At 43.2% G+C, this 17,670-nt stretch overlaps 2 protein-coding genes across 2 annotated transcripts in view; one reads left to right on the forward strand and one right to left on the reverse strand.

Annotated features, from left to right (window-relative positions):
- Positions 1 to 763: 763 nt before the first annotated feature.
- Positions 764 to 7,386, forward strand: LOC121878580. Its single transcript, XM_042384920.1, has 3 exons — positions 764 to 867; positions 6,034 to 6,433; positions 6,711 to 7,386. The coding sequence occupies exons 2-3, from the start codon at positions 6,039 to 6,041 to the stop codon at positions 6,874 to 6,876; spliced, it is 561 nt and encodes a 186-aa protein (XP_042240854.1). The 5' UTR covers positions 764 to 867; positions 6,034 to 6,038; the 3' UTR covers positions 6,877 to 7,386.
- A 6,993-nt stretch (positions 7,387 to 14,379) lies between these two features.
- Positions 14,380 to 17,670, reverse strand: part of LOC121878582 (very long-chain specific acyl-CoA dehydrogenase, mitochondrial-like) — a 40,427-nt gene continuing 37,136 nt past the window's right edge. Inside the window, exon 12 of the mRNA XM_042384923.1 lies at positions 14,380 to 17,377. Coding sequence (XP_042240857.1) covers positions 17,240 to 17,377 — 138 coding nt within the window. The 3' untranslated portion in view covers positions 14,380 to 17,239. The remainder of the gene's footprint in view (positions 17,378 to 17,670) is intronic.

Consider the following 17,670-nt stretch of genomic DNA (forward strand, 5'->3'; position numbering starts at 1 on the left):
TATATATATATATATATATATATATATATATATATATATATATATATTAGTGATTTCCTATTTTTCATCACTGTATATTAATATCTCATATACATAGTATAACTAACCTAACCTAAACTAACTTTATTTAACATAACTTAACCTATCATTATTAATGTCTCTCCATCTGTCTCGGTTACGATTACTTTGGCAGTTTATGTCTCTTCGTTACAAGATTCTCTCCATATCTATGAATGTCGACTGACTCAATAGTGTGTGTGTGTGTGTGTAAAAAAAAAAATAATAATAATAATAATAATAAACGGTTTATTGAAAGAGCATGGCAGCCGGAAGGGTGAAAATATAGTTACATAATTGGGGAATGGGTCACTTGATTTACAAATAATATACAAGTAACATAAGTGATACAAATATGATATATAATAACTAAGTGGGGAGAAGGTTATACTACAGGGCATTTAAACATAGTGTGTCTGTGTGTGTGTGTGTGTGTGTGTGTGTGTGTGTGTGTGTGTGCTCCCAGAATGAATCAGTTTGGGAACTGAGGTATGTCATACACATTCTGATCGTTGTGGTCTACTGGAGGCATGCACACTGACTCTCACACACGCACACACTTGCAAAATACTAAATAATATGGTCACCAGAAAGTAACTCGCCTGTCCTACACGATGATGATGGTTGAAGCAATACGACTTTCGGTTTCGTTTATGTGGAGAAGGTCAGACTTACCGCCGCGCGAGGCTCGTGGTGGTGGACTACTGTATATATACAGTATATATTGCACGAGACGGTCACCAGCCTGTCACTTGTAAACAGTTGTTGGTCTTGGTAGGTCGTTCTCCTCTACTGCTGCTGCTTATTCTGGTGAGTGAACATATATAGTAATAAACGTATGTAAGATATTCAACACACACACACACACACACACACACACACGATCATAGGTGTTTGGAAAATGACGTTTATGGCTTATATTTCTCTAAGTCATTATTCCCTTAACAGAGACACCAACGGAGACAACAAGGTCAATAACTACAGCGCAATATACATACGGAAGACAACATTTACATTATAAACTTATAAAACTACGTAAAGATATGTGTATGTGTGTGTGTGTGTGTGTGTGTGTGTGTGTGTGTGTGTGTGTGTGTGTGTGTGTGTGTGTGTGTGTGTGTATCAAAACCCTATACCCCCAAAAGTCCTGTGGCGACGGACCAGTGGGAACGGGGGTTTAAGAGATGACTGCCGGAAGTCTCTAGTCACAACTCTGCATAGGGCGGTATATATAAGATGGTCGGTTATGCACTGGGATCTTACAGTACGCAGAAGTGCAATCCGGTCCTGTCTATGCAACTGAGCAGCTCCCACACGATGGTCGACTAACAGAACGGAGTTCTTGCTATACCTTCTTTTGAAAAGGCAAGACTGCTGCAGAGATAAACCGCATTTATGGAGTTGGCTTTGCCATCCGTTAATGCATCCTACATAGGCTAACTGAAATGCCTGTTGGGATGAACGAGCGCCCCATGACGCTTCGAGTCTCACTGAATCACTCGAGCCAGGCCGTCTTCATCAGTGCATACGCCCAAACACAGTATGCAGAGGATGACATCAAGGAGGCCTTTTATGCCAACCTTAGCAGAGTGCTAACTTCTATCCCCAAAGAAGATAAGGTTGCGCTCCTAGGTGACTTCAATGCCAGAGTTGGCAGAGATGCTGATTTTGGGTAGGGAATCATAGGAGAATCGAATTAGGCAAGAATCCCAATGGCCTACTCCAACTCAGCAAGTGTGCTGCACACAACCTCACTATTACCAACGCTTTGTTTATGCAGGCCAACAAGTTCAAGGGTTCGTGGCAACACCTACGATCCAAACACTGGCATCTCATTAACTACATTATTATCGGAGAAAGAAATCGCGGAGATGTCCTCATCACCAAAGCCATACGTGGCTCAGACCACTGCGACACTGATCATCGGCTCCCTCAGAGCCAAGCTCTCACTTTACGTCGCCCCAAAACGGCGAAGGCAACAAGCCTCCAGAAGAGGTTTTAACTTTAACCGTCTGGATGATCGAGCGGTACCAAATGCTTTCAAAGAGCAGCTCAAACATTGACTGATAAACAACTCGACAACAAACAACCCAAATCCCAGTGCTGAATGGGGTATTCTCGACACTGTCATGACAAAAACCTGCGGAGAGACACTCGGCCAGATTGAAAGAAGACACCAGAACTGGTTTGATGAAAATGACCCGGAAATCAATGTACACGTCTATGACAAACGTGCTGCTTTAACTGACTGGCAGAACACCCTTAGTCTAGAACCATATCTGATACCTTCCGCAAGAAGAAAGTGGCGGTCCAGCGTGAATTTCGCAATCTTGCTGCTCAATAGAAAAACTGATGTGAATGTCTTGACTACCCAACAGGTCCCTCAGCATCCAGAGCTGACCCACCTCAGCTATTCTCCATCCCTGGATGAGATAGCTACTGCCATCAAATAGATGAAAAATAACAAAGCCTCAGGACCTGATGGAATCCCAACCGAAGTGTATAAAGCAGGATGACCTCTGCTTACCAGCCGTCTACACTCTCTCCTGGAGAATATGTGGAAAAAGGAGGAAATTCCCCAAATTCTTAAAGACCTCTCCATCGTCAATATTTATAAGTACAAGGGGGACCGGTCAGACTGTGGCAACTACCATGGGATCTCACTGCTGTGGCAGATTGTCGCCCGAGTCCTAAACAGACTTCTTTCTGAGGTGGAAAACTTCCTACCAGAATCTCAATGTGTGTTTAAACCATCACGTGGCACCACTGAAATGATCTTTGCTGCCCGCCAGACACAGAAAAAATGCAGATAACAGTGTCGTGACCTGTATATGGCCTTCATCGACCTAACCGAGGCCTTCAACTCGGCCAACAGGGAAGCATTCTGGCAGACCATCAGCCGTTTTGGCTGCCCACCAAAATTCATTGCCATTGTAAGGCAACTCCACGATGGCATGAACTGCAGTGTCCTGCACAATGGCAGCCAGTCTGAGTTCTTCCGCATCCAAACGGGGGTAAAACAAGGATGTGTACTGACACCAACTCATTTTTCCAGTGCCAATTTAGCCGGCAGGGTGGACATCCAGTGCTGTATGAAGGATCTTTTTAACATAAGACGACACCAGGCAGGAACAAAGGTGTCGGCAGCTTGCATTACTTAACTTCGGTGTGCAGACGACCCAACCATTGTCGCTCACACTGAACGCAACCTACAGGGGATCCTGAACACCTATACACAGATGCATATGCACACTTCGGCCTTGAGGTGAATGCACGAAAGACTCAGATTCTCATTCAACCTGCCCCTGGTTCAGCCACACCTCCACCATCCATCCAGCTTAACGGTACTACACTCTCTAATGTTGCCCACTTCAATTATTTTGGCTCCCACCTGTCCACCACCGCGGACATCAATGAAGAGATTCAACATCGGATCAGATGTGCATCTCAAACCTTTGGCAGACTCCATACCCGTGTTCTCAGCTGTAGAGCGATGATATTATTTACAAAGTTGCACGTATATCGAGCAGTGGTCCTCCCCACCCTGCTATATGGCAGCGAGACATGAGTCACATACAGGAGGCACCTCAAGACTCTTGATAACTTTTACCAACGTAGTCTACGTTCCATCCTCCGAGTTCGCTGGGAAGACGAGAGAACAAATGCCAGTATTCTTGCTGACACCAACTGTAGGAGCATCCATGAACAACTACGTCGGACTGGCCATGTTACCCGTATGAATGACAGTAGACTGCCAAAACAGCTACTTAACAGTACAGTGACCCCTCGGTTAACGAACTCAATCCGTTCCAGAAGGTCGTTCGTTAACCGAAACCATTGTTTCAATGGGTTTTTGGGTAATTGGTTTCCAGCTCACCGAAAATGTCCTAAATTCAACAAAAATGGTAGAAAAGTTCACTTACTTTGAAGCGTGTATGTAGAAGGCTCCTGGATGATGATGATGATGATGGGATTTAGAATGGGGGTGGAGGAGAAGGAAGAAGAAAAGGCATTGGGGTGGAAGAGAAGTCACCCCATGGCGCCATTTCACCCATAAAATTTTAGCTCTCTTGGTGTAATTTAAGATTATTTTCTTTAAATCAACACTGCACTGCATTATATATTGTCAATATGTAAAATATATTTCAAAATGACCAATAATTTGCTTGGAAACACAGAAAAAAAGCGTTTAGTTGAAGAGAGTCTCAAGCAAGATGTTACCTCCAGTGAAAACAGAGAGAGACTAACGCCTGTTTGCTGTGTTAAGAGGCTGGATGCCGCGCATTAAACTAGTCACTTTTAAAATTATTGATATTTACTAAATTAGTAAGGAATTTAAGCACTAGAACCGATTAATGTATTGGCGGACTGATACTAAAGCTGGTTGCCCGGTCAGTGCAAGCGAAAACATGTTGAGGTCGGTTCGTAAGAAATTCGTTAACCGAATTGAAGATCCTTATGGAAGGCAGTTCGTTAACCGAAATTTCATTAACTGAGGCGTTCGTTAAACGAGGGGTCACTGTACATGAAAATTCACACAGGAAATATACTGTAATTGTAATCAAGGAACTAACTCTGCCTGTAAGTGTAGGAGGATTCACCAGTTACTATTGTCGGCCTTTCACTAGGATACACAATACTAGCTACCATCATCAGCTCCGTGGCCAACCTGCTGCTGGCTACTGTACTGCTAACCACACTACTCATCTCCAGACACTGCGTGGTCGTCTTGGTAGGCATGGTGTGTGGTAGTTAAATAATATGGTTCGATTATTGAACACCTAATTCACACTGCACAACCTACACGCTTTTGTAAGTGGGATCCTGAGAGTGTGTTCTGTCGATATATGATGCCTTACAGAGATAGATAAATAGATATTCTCTCAATAATTCGTCATAGAAGTTTACTTTAAAGAAACGTTTTCAAGCGATGCCACGTATAACAGTATATTATGAGGATTGCCAGGTATTGGGTCTTTAATCATAACACATTTTAAAGGGTGTTTTTGTTTTACACAATACACGTACCTGGACAGTGTTTTAAATATTACCTGGACAGTGTTTTAAATATTACTGGACAGTGTTTTAAACATTACCTGGACAGCTTCTTGATTTTGTCATGTAGGAGAAAACTGCCATGGCCGGTAAGCGTTATATGAAAACAATTAAACAACACGAGTATGGTGAAAGCTAATGGTTGGTAGTAAAATATTATTCCAAGATTCTCCAATGTGTATGAAGATCTTAGGGGGAATTCATTATGAAAAAGCATCAGACGAAAAAACTCCATGCTTCATTAATTTGTAAAAGTCCTCCAAAAATATTATAAGTTTTCTTGGTCAGTGTTAGGACTAGATATTTTATAACTAGTCGGACGTAGGTCAAGTGGAGGCTCAAACAGGCGTCACTTGGACCTCATTTTCAGTGTTGACCAAATGTCTATGTAGAAAGGTCAGCCAGAGTGGAAGTCAAGCCTCTTCTGCGTCAGCCAGGCAAGATCCGTGCCCGCACACTAAGCTTCTCCTTACCTTACAGAATTGTTACAACCACCTCCACACTTAATTTATTCCTTATTTGTTCATCTCTTTTATCTAGTAATCCGACCCATAACAATCAGTATTAGTATAAAAAATCCTAGCCACCCCGCTACATGTTTGGTTTTATTTCTTGGTGATTACAGTTAAATTGTTGAGATGCCTCATCCTAAGATAAGAAAAACAAAGAATTGCACCTCCCCCAAAAATACTGTTAAATTAGCAGTAAATTCAGCCGTTTCTTATCATTGTTAAACATTTAGAGCACTTGAACACCTGTGTTGCCTGTTCATAAAGGCGCAGGAAGGAAACTGAGGGGTTAAGCCAGGTTGAGCACAGGTGTACTACTGTACGTGACGTCACTGGTTGACCTGTCTACATAGACCTTTATGTTTACATTATTGCAATCATCCACCGTGACCATAGTCCCTACCCCACACAGTCACCATGGCAACTGTGGGCATCACGGTCGGTGCAGCTGGCCTCGCTACTGGTGCTGCTGCTGTTGCTGGTGCTGTGGCTCTAGGTGCTCTGGGAGCTGTGGGTGTTGCTCTTCTGCGTGGTAGAAGCCCATCACCTCCGAGGTACAGCCACCACAGGTACGGTCGTCAGGTGGAGAGCTCGCGTAAGGTGAAGGATTCGCGTAAGGTGAAGGATTCGCGTAAGGTGAAGGATTCACGCAAAGTGAAGGATTCGCGTAAGGACTCACAAGGGGAGCTGGAAGAGGCGCTTAATGCAATCCGGAAGACTGACGTGACCGGGTGTGGCCTGAGGCTGGTGTGTGATCTTGCCGCCCAGGACATTCTCACAGTAGAGGAGATGTCTATACTGCACGTCGTCGGGTAAGTGATCCCCTGTCACACACGTTGTATTGTAAAGTGGTTCACTCTCACACAGGGAGCGTCCATACCAAAACAACAATGTCAGTAATATATGTTGCCATGTAGACATAATTGTTGGCAGTATAGCGTTAGGAACTTTGTGGGCAACAGTATTATGTTTCAGACTTGTATCATATAAGCGTTCTCTAGATATAATCAGTGCTAATACCACAGAAACAATTAAACTTACTACGGAAGCCTGTACAGAAGATAAATACTTTCTCACTGGATGTTTCAGGCCGGCAGTGAATCCTGGGGAAAGGTTACCACCTCCTGGCACATCTGTGGACTACAAGCTAGCAAAGGCATTCGGGAGGGCAGGCGGGGACTGTGCCTACGCCTACCCCTCCTGCCCCTACAATGGCACCCAGCTCATGGGAATCGTCAGGGACTACTTGCCGTGAGCATTACGTACAGGAGCCAGGTTACTCCACCCCCCCCCTACCACCTATACCTCGCCACATACTCGTCTCGTCAACTTGTTCAGTGTTACCCTAAACGTCATCTTATGTAATTCAAAATCCCAACCTAAAGTTTAAGCTTTAGTAATATCATGTAAACAACTCAACTATTTTATGTGTGATTTAATAAGATAATAAACAATGTGTTTACAGTAAAATGTTAATTATCTTTTAAGAACATTAGCACATTAAGGTAACATAGTTGTGAGGTGGTAGGGTGGAGGTGTTGAGACGAGGGTGGAGGTGGTGGGGTGGAGGTGTTGAGACGAGGGTGGAGGTGGTGGGGTGGAGGTGTTGAGACGAGGGTGGAGGTGGTGGGGTGGAGATAGTGAAAAGGATAGGTCTTTCTGTCTTCTAAATCCACCTTGTTATAATATCACCTGACGTGATTCTATTAAGAGTACGTAATGATAATGTTAATATTATTTTATCAATAATAAATATTTATATTCATCAGTAGTTTTCTTCTTAATTTTATCATCATGTTTTACTGTTGCACAGCACGTTATCCTTACACTGTATAAAGCATCACTATCAAGACTCATTACCATCATGACATACCACCACCTTCATCCTTCATGAAAGACCATCACCATAATGACACCCTACCATTATTAAGATGTAAAGTACCACCACCATCACGCATATATATTATCATATATAAGCTTTGGGTAAAGTTCCCTTAACTTGGCATATATATAAATAAGTTGAGGGGTTAAGTTAGAAACCCAAAATGGTCTTTTCTCCATTTATTGGTAAAACTATATTGGTTACAGTCTATTAGTAGATGCACCGTAATTAACACTGTAAGCTGTGAGTGTTAGTTAAGGACAGGGCTCAGCTTGACTGAGTTAGGTCACCCGTCCGATTCTCGTGAGGCTCAAGTCAAGACTGCAGAGGAGGGAGGAATCGATGAGGAACAGGGATGGGCATGCATCGGTTATATCCAGAGGGAGGGTAGTGGAAGCAAGAGCACCAGCACAGAGCCAGGGGACAGCGGGACACCCCCCACCTGCTCTACCTCCCACCCAAGAGGAGGCAAGTGTCATGTAAACAATAACATCTCTAACCACACCCAACAAAATACAATGTATTTTGCAAATGCTGCAGCTGCTGAGAATGGAGCGAGGCCAGAACAAATTCCAGCTTGAAAGTCATGATAAGAGAGAGGAGTTTGAAACACTACTGAAGTTACATCAGCTTGATATAATAGGTGTTGTAGAACTGTTGTACAAGAACCGGAGAATCGACCCGGAGGAATGCAAGTTCAGTATAGATGGATAGGACTCATTTACGAACCTTTCTCATGCGACTTGCAAGAGGGGTGTGGTTATCTATGCTAGGCAAGACCTTAGAGCCAGCCAGGTGAAGGTGCAAGGAAAGGAAGTTTTTGAAGAATCAAAGTGGTGTAAAATTAAATTAAATTAAGGGGGAAGAGACTTACCTGTTGTCGGGTGTATCTACAGATCCCAAACTGTAGCTTATTAAATCAAAGGAACTTAAGCGCCTCAATAGACAATGCAATGGTGCTCAACCCTAGTCACCTCCTTGTCATGGGGGACTTTGACTATGACGACATCGACTGGAGAAATGAGACCATGGTAAATGACTCAAATAACCCTGCTACTCTTTTTGTAAAAACTCTGAGAGATAATTTTATGTTCCAGCATCTTAAAGACCTGACTCATTACAGAGGGAAGCAAACACCCAAGCCACTGGACCTCATCATAACAAACAAGGAGAGTATGGTGGCCAAACTGGAACACCAGTCACCAAATAACGTTGTCATTCAGATTTAACTGTGAATTGGTTCACGACAAAGCCAGGCCAAGGATCAAATATTACAATGGAAATTACGGAGGGATGAGGGAGGAGATGAGGGGTATCCACTAGCCTGACTCACTAAGGTATAAGAATGCAGACACTACGCTGAATATCATAGCCAGTAAAGTGAACCATTTGATCGATAAATATATACCCAAGACCAAACCCAGTGCCTCTAGGAATACAAGGAGACCACTACGCATGAACCATGCGGCGGTCGATAAAGTTAAGAAGAAAACTCAGAAATTTGAGATGTGGGTTAGGACTAACACTGGTCAGGACAGGAGAATATATGCCTGATCCAGGAACCAAGTTAAGTGAGAGTTTAGAAGGACTGAAAATGAGTTCCAGAGGCAGACTGCAAGCGAGGTCAAGTCAAACCCAAAGTCGAAATTAAAAACACAAGTAGGAGTATCGGACCAGAGGCTTAAAGAGGGTAGTTACGCAGATTCTGACCAGGACAAGGCAGAGGCAATGAATATAATCTTTTCCTCTGTGTTCACAAGAGAGGATGCAAACAATTTTCCTGCGTTTGAGGACAGACGGTTTGACACAGCACTGATCCACATTGTGTTCTCAGAAGAGGTTATACAAAATAAATTGTCAAAGCTAAAGCTTCATGAGAGTCCCAGCCCTGACATGGTGTATCCCAGAGTACTAAGAAAGTTGTGCAACTAGCTTGCTCAGCCCCTGAAGACGGTTTTCTGTGAATGCCTGGATGAGCAAAAGGTCCCCAGTGATTGGAACATGGCTTTTGAGTCCTATTTTCAAGAACAGTGATCAAGACTCCACAAATAATTATAGACCAGTGAGACTGACCAGCATAGTAAGTGAAATACTTGAGAGCATTATAAGAGATACCATGATGGAACACCTACTAGGAAACAACCTTGTAAAGGATTGCCGACACGGTTTTATGCAAGCGTCCTGGTGCGTTGTCAAGCAGCAACAAAATCTTGAATGGAACATTGTTGCTCACAGAATTTCTTCACGTCGGGAACGAAACAGTCATCAAACCAGGAGAGGGACAGAGTAGAGAACATCCACGCCTTACGTGCGGTCAGCCAGTGGACATTTAGCTTGGTCATGTCCATGTTCTTGTAGGGTTGTGGCTTGCGGGCTGTGTGGATCACCGATAACTTGAGTTTACAAGAACCGGAGGCATTGGTGGTAAAGAGGACGGTGATGCCCTCCTTCTGCAACTTCCGGCCCCGACACTTGCTGGCAGACTTGTCAACGAAAGTCTTGGAAGGTAGCTTTTTCCAAAACAGACCGGATTCGTCCATGTTGAACACCTGGTTGTCGGTGTACTGTCCTTCCTCCATAATCTCACGTAAGAACGGAGGAAGATCTCCAGCCGCCACAGGGTCAGCACTCGCTTCTTCACCACCAATGTTAATGTTGGTGATCTTGTTCCTCTTCTTAAACCTGCGCAACCACCCAGAGGAAGCATTGAAGGGTTTGGGCTCTGCAATTCCCATCTTACGTGACACAGCTGCGTACAGTTCACATGCGTACTCCTGAACTGAGCGCGTGTCGGCTGCCATGTTCCGTCTTGCCAGACGAATCAAGTAGCTCACAAGTAACTTCTCCGTCTTGAGAAGCACCTTTTTGTGGCAATACTTGATCATTGAAGCACCTGTAGACTTTGTGATGTTCATGTGTTCTTTTATCTTGGCTGCATCCTTCTTTGTCGTCCGGATTGTAGATTCGTTCACACCATGCTGGCGCGCCAAATCAACCTGTCTTGTTCCTTTCTCCAACTCTCGGATGATCTTGTACTTCACCTCGTAGCTTAGGGCACGTCGTATCTTCTTTGGCTTAGGGCGGCTGGGTCCAGGTAATGTAAGGTTTTTCTGTGGTGGTGGTAGTCCGGTGGCAGCCATTCTTATGGAATAATAGATACCGATATACACGGTGTAGCCGGGAGGAGTATAACTGACGCGGGTAGGTCAAGGAGCTTCATTGCTCCCGTGGCAGGGCACGTTATGTTACATTAAACCAATCACAGACAGCGGGGAGGGAAGTAAGGATGCGTGGCCCAATCACAGTCCGATATGTCATATAACGTCACCGATAACGCAACAAAGACATACACTGCGCAACCTACTAGAGCCGCTTACCCAACGTGGCGTAATGACGGGAGAGATGGCGGGAGGTTTGAATCCAAAAATGGCACGGTGCGAGATGACCGCCAGCCGTTCTCTTCGTATATGAGTAGACGCACCGCGTAAAGTGAACATTCCGGTTCTGGCGGGGTACCACGTAAATGTAGAAACGCGTAAAACTGAAACGCATAAAGCGGGGCATTACTGTATATAATATATTTTCTTAATAAATACAGAAAAGAGTTGGGTTTTCACTACTAAAAACCCTAAATACTTTTGTAGTGGATTTCTCCCCTACAAACGCTGTTTGTCGCTGCGTAGCCGACCCCGCGAATTCCACAGTGTGTGCCTCGTGGTCTAGGTCAACCAGCGCCGCCATACATCACGGAGCGGGGGTTACATGTCTTAGCCCATTAACCCCTCAAGAATCAATGGTTAAGAGCCAGTACAATAGTACAGTAAAATTACACCTGTATCCATTACTTTAATTTTGTAATTGTTAAAACAAATTAAGAATTTTAACTTTCTTTTACCTTATGACTGCAGGCTTGAGATGATGAAATTGGGTGGATGGATGGATAGTGGTGTGGCTGAACCAGGCGGCAGCCTGAAAGAGAATCTGAGTCTCACATACATTCACCTTAAGGCCGAAGTGTGTATAGGCATCTGCGGAGGCGTTCAGGATCTCCTGAGGGTCGCGACAAGGGTGAGGTCGTCTGCATACTGAAGTTCAGTAATGGAAGCTGCCTACACCTTTGTTCCTGCCTGGAGTCTTCTTATGTTGAAAAGACTCTTCATCCAGTATTTGATGTTCACCCCACCAGGTAAATTGGCACTGGCACAAGTAAGGAAGGCAGCCAAGAAAATGGGAGAGAGTTAGTGCCAGTACACATCCTTGTTTTCCCCCATTTGGATAGGGAAGAAATCATACTAGGTGCCATTGTTCAGGACACTGCAGCTCACGCTATCGTGGAGTTGCCTCACAATGGCGATGAATTTTGGTGGGCAACCAAAACAGCTGAGGGTCCACCAGAGTCGAGGGCCTTGCTTAGGTCAATGAAGACCATGTCAAGGTCACACTGCTGTCCTCTGCATTTTTCCTGTATTTGGCGGGCAGCAAACATCATGTCAGTGGTGTCACGTGATGGTCTAAAGCCACATTGAGATTCTGGGAGGAAATTTTCCGCCACAAGAAGTCTGTTTAGGAGGACTCGGGATATAATCTTGCCAGCTACAGACAGCAGCAAGATCCTGCGGTAGTTGCCCCAGTCTGACCGGTCTCCCTTGTTCTTATAAATATTGACAATGGAGGCATCTTTAAGAGCTTGGGGGATTTCCTCCTTTTCCCATATATTCTCCAGGAGAGAGTGGAGACAGCTGGTAAGCAGAGGTCCTCCTACTTTATACACCCCTGCTAGGATTCCATCAGGCATGTTATTTTTCATGTTTGATGGCAGTAGCTACCTCATCCAGGGATGAAGGATAGCTGAGGTGGGTCAGCTCTGAGTGCTAAGGGACTTGCTGGGTAGTCAGGACATCCACATCGGTATTTTTGATTGAGCAGTGAATGGTAGTGCTCTTTCCAGCCCTGAAGGATGCCTTCTTCATCTTTAATTAAGGAGTTACAGTCAGATGAACAGAGGGGGGACTGCGCCAAGAGTGATTGGTCCATAAAGTGTTTTAATGGAATTGAAAAATTTGTGCATATTGTTTTGGTCTGTAAATTTTATGTTTCACATGCGTTATTTTTAAACCAGTCGTTCTTTAGATTGCGAAGTTCGCACTGTGCCACCGCTTCCTTCTTGCAGAAAGTATCAACTTTGGTCCGAACCTAAGGGTTGTTCTCCCAGTCAGTTAAAGCACTACATTTATCCTCAAGGAGTACACTGATTTCCGGGTCATTTTCATCAAACTAGTCCTGGTGTATTCTTTTGGCCTGGCCGAGGGTCTCTCCGCAGGTTTTTGTCATGACAGTGTCGAGAATATCCCATTCGGCACTGGGATTTGGGTTGTTTGTTGTTGGGTTGTTCATCAGCCCATGTTCGAGCTGCTCTCTGAAAGCATGTGCTACCACTGGATCCTCCAGATGATTAGTGTTAAAACCTCTTCTGGAAGCTTGTTACCTTTGCCATTTTCGGGCGACGTGAAGTCAGAGCTTGGCTCTGATGAGCCGATGATCAGTGTTGCAATGGTCTGAACCACGCATGGCACAGGTGATGAGGACATCTCGGTGATCTCTTTCTCTGACAATGATGTAGTTAATGAGATGCCAGTGTTTGGATCATGGGTGTTGCCACGAACCCTTGAACTTGTCGGCCTGCCTAAACAAAGGAATAATGATAGTGAGGTTGTGTGCAGCACACTTGCTGAGGAGGATTAGGCTGTTAGGATTACACTTGTCTAGTCCATTTCTCCATATAATTCCCTGCCAAATATCAGCATTGCTGCCAACTCTGGGAATAGAGGTTAGCACTCCGTCAAGGTCAGCTTAAAAGGCCTCCTTGATGTCATCATCTGCATTCAGTGTTGGGGCGTACTCACTGATGAAGAAGGCACCTTCCCATGTGGGATGAGCATCATGGCTCCTCGAAAGGGCTGCTCAGTCGCACAGACAGAACCGAATTGCACTGCTGCCTGGATCCCAGTGCATAAATGACTATCTTATGTGACCCCCATGTGCAGAGTTGTGACTAGACACTCCTGGCAGTCATCTATGCCTGTCCCCATCACCAATCCCCCATTGCCATAGGAATTTTGGGGGTATAGGGGTTTTGATGATGATGAGAGGTATGATGAGCTGGATGATGGCTGCGCGTGAGTTGATTTATGTGGTGAGGCAGGAGCGCAGGCTGCAACCACACAACTTGGCTCTCCCTTTTCTTGATCCAATGGTGCAAGTGTTGCAATGACTAGGGAGAGGGAGAGTTCCAATGGACTGGCAATAACCCAGTTTGTTGGGTTTCACCTAAGTAGCCTGTCCATCTAACATTGCCTTCGTCCGCCGGTGCAGTTGTTGGGTTCCCATGTTGGTCACCTCTTCCACCTATACCACTCTCGGGGTCTTGCTAGAGCTCTTAAAGCCTGTCTGCCTGATGCGGGGCTCCACCGCAGATTTTTCATTCAGGGTTTACTCCCGTAGCCTTATAGGTGTACCTACCAAGGTTAATCCGCAAGGCACAGGGTGGTTGGTAAGCGTCAGGACATATTCACATGCCAGTGGGCCTATGTGCTGTCCTTCTGGGGCCCACTGCTGCTTTGAGATCCCCTACTGGTCTAGCCTGGCCCCACAAGGCATCCAGTTACCATGTGTTGCCATGAGGAGGCACAGCAGGAGTCATGATGGTGAAGAGGCCGTGTACAGGCAAGGGAGGACTTCTGCAATTTGCTTCCCTGTTTGCCACGAGGGCTATCCAGCGGCAGTAGCTGAAAGCAAGAGGAAGCAAGCAGTGCTTGCACCTTAACACTAACATAATGCTGCCACACACACACACACACAGTTATATTTAAAACAATATTAGCATTACCATTTTATTACACTAAAATATACAGTAATATGTTAGAGGTATATCATCAAGATTAAAGATTTATATGTATTATTGATGCATACAGTATGTACATTAACATAAATAACTTATCCTATATTGCATTGTTTGGGCAATTACTGATGGCACTCCTTGAAAAGTAATCCTTCAGTAAATCTTATATACAGAGAGAGATGGAATACATGAGCAAACTTTACATGGACTAAAAAGTTTTTTATTTGAAATCTTTTCCATAAAAATGTAAATAATTATCAAAATTATGTACAAACTCAACTTCCATTTAAGTGGTAATGAGAGGGACATGTCATAAAAAACTATTTGCCATGTTTTCACATTCATGTGTTGTATCAATGGACTTGCATGTAGAGGGAGGACTTGCATGTAGAGGGAAGACACTTTGAATTTGACTAAGAGTCTTGAGTCAGTTTCTAAACTAAAGAGGAACTATTATAGTGTTCTTTATATACAGTACTCTTCTTCATGAGTCACATATTCTGCAAATTTAAAAAAAACAATATATTTCCTCAGTGTCATTGATCATTAAAATAATAAGATAAACTAACTTAAATCCCATTAAACATACACAATCAAAATACTGTATATATAAAACGATGTACTTGTGGACATTATTGTAATCAAGGGGTGAATATGTACACTCGTGACAAAAAGTTCTCGAACAGCTGGGCACAACAGATTTCAGAATGAGCACCATGGCTCGGGTCATCTGAGAATGGTTGGTATGCCTGGTTGTGAAGTAACTTTCAATAATTGGTAATAATATATGCTGCTCATGTTTATAGTATTTACAGGTGAAAAGAAGTAATTTAATCTGCAAAAAAAACTTCCTCAGAGAGCAATGTTCAGATTTCTTGTTTGTTTTGTCATATCATATGACCCTTAGATCGCTCAAGAACTTTTTGTAGCGAGTGTGCACACAGTAAAAAAAAGTACCGCTTGGATTATGTGCAAAACAAAATATGACACCATGGATGAGGGATGGTGGAATATGAGTGTTGGCCCTGTATTATGGTGGCAGCTCTGCTTTCCTTGCCAGTCCTGTGGAACGTAACTAATATGGCCCTATCATAGGCAGGTGGAAACCTTTGCCATACAGGCATGTATACCATCCCTCCTGGCACATCAGGTGATGTATGAATCATTACAGAAGTCAGCAGACCACCCCCCCTGCACGATACTCTTTTTTTTAGTGTGCGTACCTGTGGTTTAATATTGTCTCTATGCTGTAATTAAGCATATAGTGCAAGGAGCACACAGGAGGTCCCCACTTGTCAACAAGTATGCATTCCCGAAAACTAAAATTTAACAAAACGACACTAAATGAATCAATCTTTCTCATAGGAAATATAAGGGGATTATGTTCCTGGGAAAAATTTTTCATCATACAAAAATCATGATATACAAAGCAAAAAAATCATACATTTGCTTATTTCTACTTGACAAATATACACAATGCCAAGACCATGCTGAGGAACGATAGTTTAGGTTCTCTGCAATGCAAAGTAGTTCCATAGTAGTATTAAGCTGAACACTTCCCTATTTCATTAATACATTAATAACCAACCAGTAATAAATTGGTAGAGGACTAGCAGATACCTCATGTTCATCTAGAAATCTTCTCTGGTAAATCAAGAAAAGTTCTAATTTTAAACAAATTCAGGCAATGGTAGATAAAGACCTATATGACCCCTGAAATTTTAAAATTAAATGTTTATGGTCAATAATAAAGAAAATTACTTGTTAACTTGTGTAAATGGACAGTTTATGCAATTTCCAACAGTACAGGTATCCCTTGAGATATGCATGTCCGAGATGCGAATATTCACTTATTCGAATTTCCTAAACTGACACCACTATTTCGAGAAAGGAAAGCTTCCCTTGCTCATACAAATTTGGGTCAGGGCAAAATTTCAGATTTCGTTCGTTGGGAGTCAGCTAGTACGGCCGTCTTAGGGACAGATGTGCAGACACACATTCTCACTCACTGATCATATCCCCCCCCTCCCTCCTGCATCTCCCATAACCCCACGTCTTTCCTTCGACCATTCGTTGTGTGTGTGAAGTGACCTCTCTTTATCCATGTGTAATCGTGTCATCCTTTCGATATAACTTTCGTAATGGCATCCAAGCATTCTACTGAACCTTCGGCTACCCATACTACACCGAAGAAACCATGAAAGGCTGTGACTCTTGAGACAAAGCTGAAAGTAATTAAGCATCATGAATGCATTGATGACCCTACCAAGATTGGGAAAGATCTTTGTCTGCCTGCTTCTACTGTGGCCACTATATACAAGCATGCTGTGGTGTCCTTGGGAGGCAGCATTGACAAGGTGGAAAACCCTCTGCATCTCAATGAGTAAGGCCCTTACTCAACCCACCCCTGCACACCCCTTCTGCTGCTGAGCCCAGACTGCCCTCCCATGAGGTAATGTACCAAAGTTAAACAGTATTATATTAATTTTTTCATGTGTTAAGTAGTAATTTCATGTGTTTGGTAGTAAATCAGAGTAGTTGTGTACTATTTATCATCACTACCTCGGTAGGTTTTGTTCTTGTTTGTAAACCGATTTCATGTTTTTGGGGTACAATATTGGGGTATTTTTGTCAATGGGGAACTGAACTTTATTTTTACCATATGTTTTTCTATTCATGATACAAAATTTCACCTAAAAAACATTTTGGGGGGAACCTAACCCATTCATATCTCAAGGGATAGCTACAGTAATTCTATTTTTACAGAAGTTTCTACTTGGACGACTCATACATACAGATTCTCTTGCAGGGCAACAGTCTGGCCCGCAGCCAACATGTTTAAATACCTAGAGGTCTTTCAGCAATAATATCGCCATTGGAACAAAGCTCCTTGGCTATCGTTTCAAGATCACTAAAGTTCTTTTCGGAAACACTTGATTTTACAGCAGTAAGATTCAGTTGGATGCGGTCCGAAGCCTGAGAAGAAAAAGTAGTTAACATTTTGCTTTTTATTTGTCAACTGTCTACAGCTAAATTTTCTAAAAATTACAAATCAAAAATGTTTTATTGCCCAAATTTAGTAAACTACTGGACTCTTAGTTCCAACTTACAGAAATAATTTGTCTTTATCTTCATGGTTTACAAATCAAACAAATTTAACTATTCACTGTTAAGTAAAAGATCTATAACAAAAACAGAGTAGACAATTACAATGTATCACTCAATATTCCCTTCAAGAAGTTACCTAAAATCTCACCCATCATGATGGA

Source organism: Homarus americanus, unplaced genomic scaffold (genome assembly GCF_018991925.1).
Source record: "Homarus americanus isolate GMGI-L3 unplaced genomic scaffold, GMGI_Hamer_2.0 scaffold55743, whole genome shotgun sequence".
Lineage (NCBI taxonomy): Eukaryota > Metazoa > Arthropoda > Malacostraca > Decapoda > Nephropidae > Homarus > Homarus americanus.

Excerpts from the sequence above, each read along its gene's own strand:
- LOC121878580 (XM_042384920.1), top strand. The coding sequence starts at position 6,039 with ATGGCAACTGTGGGCATCACGGTCGGTGCAGCTGGCCTCGCTACTGGT. Across the intron at positions 6,434-6,710 it reads TCTATACTGCACGTCGTCGG|GCCGGCAGTGAATCCTGGGG; the intron begins GTAAGTGATCCC and ends TGGATGTTTCAG.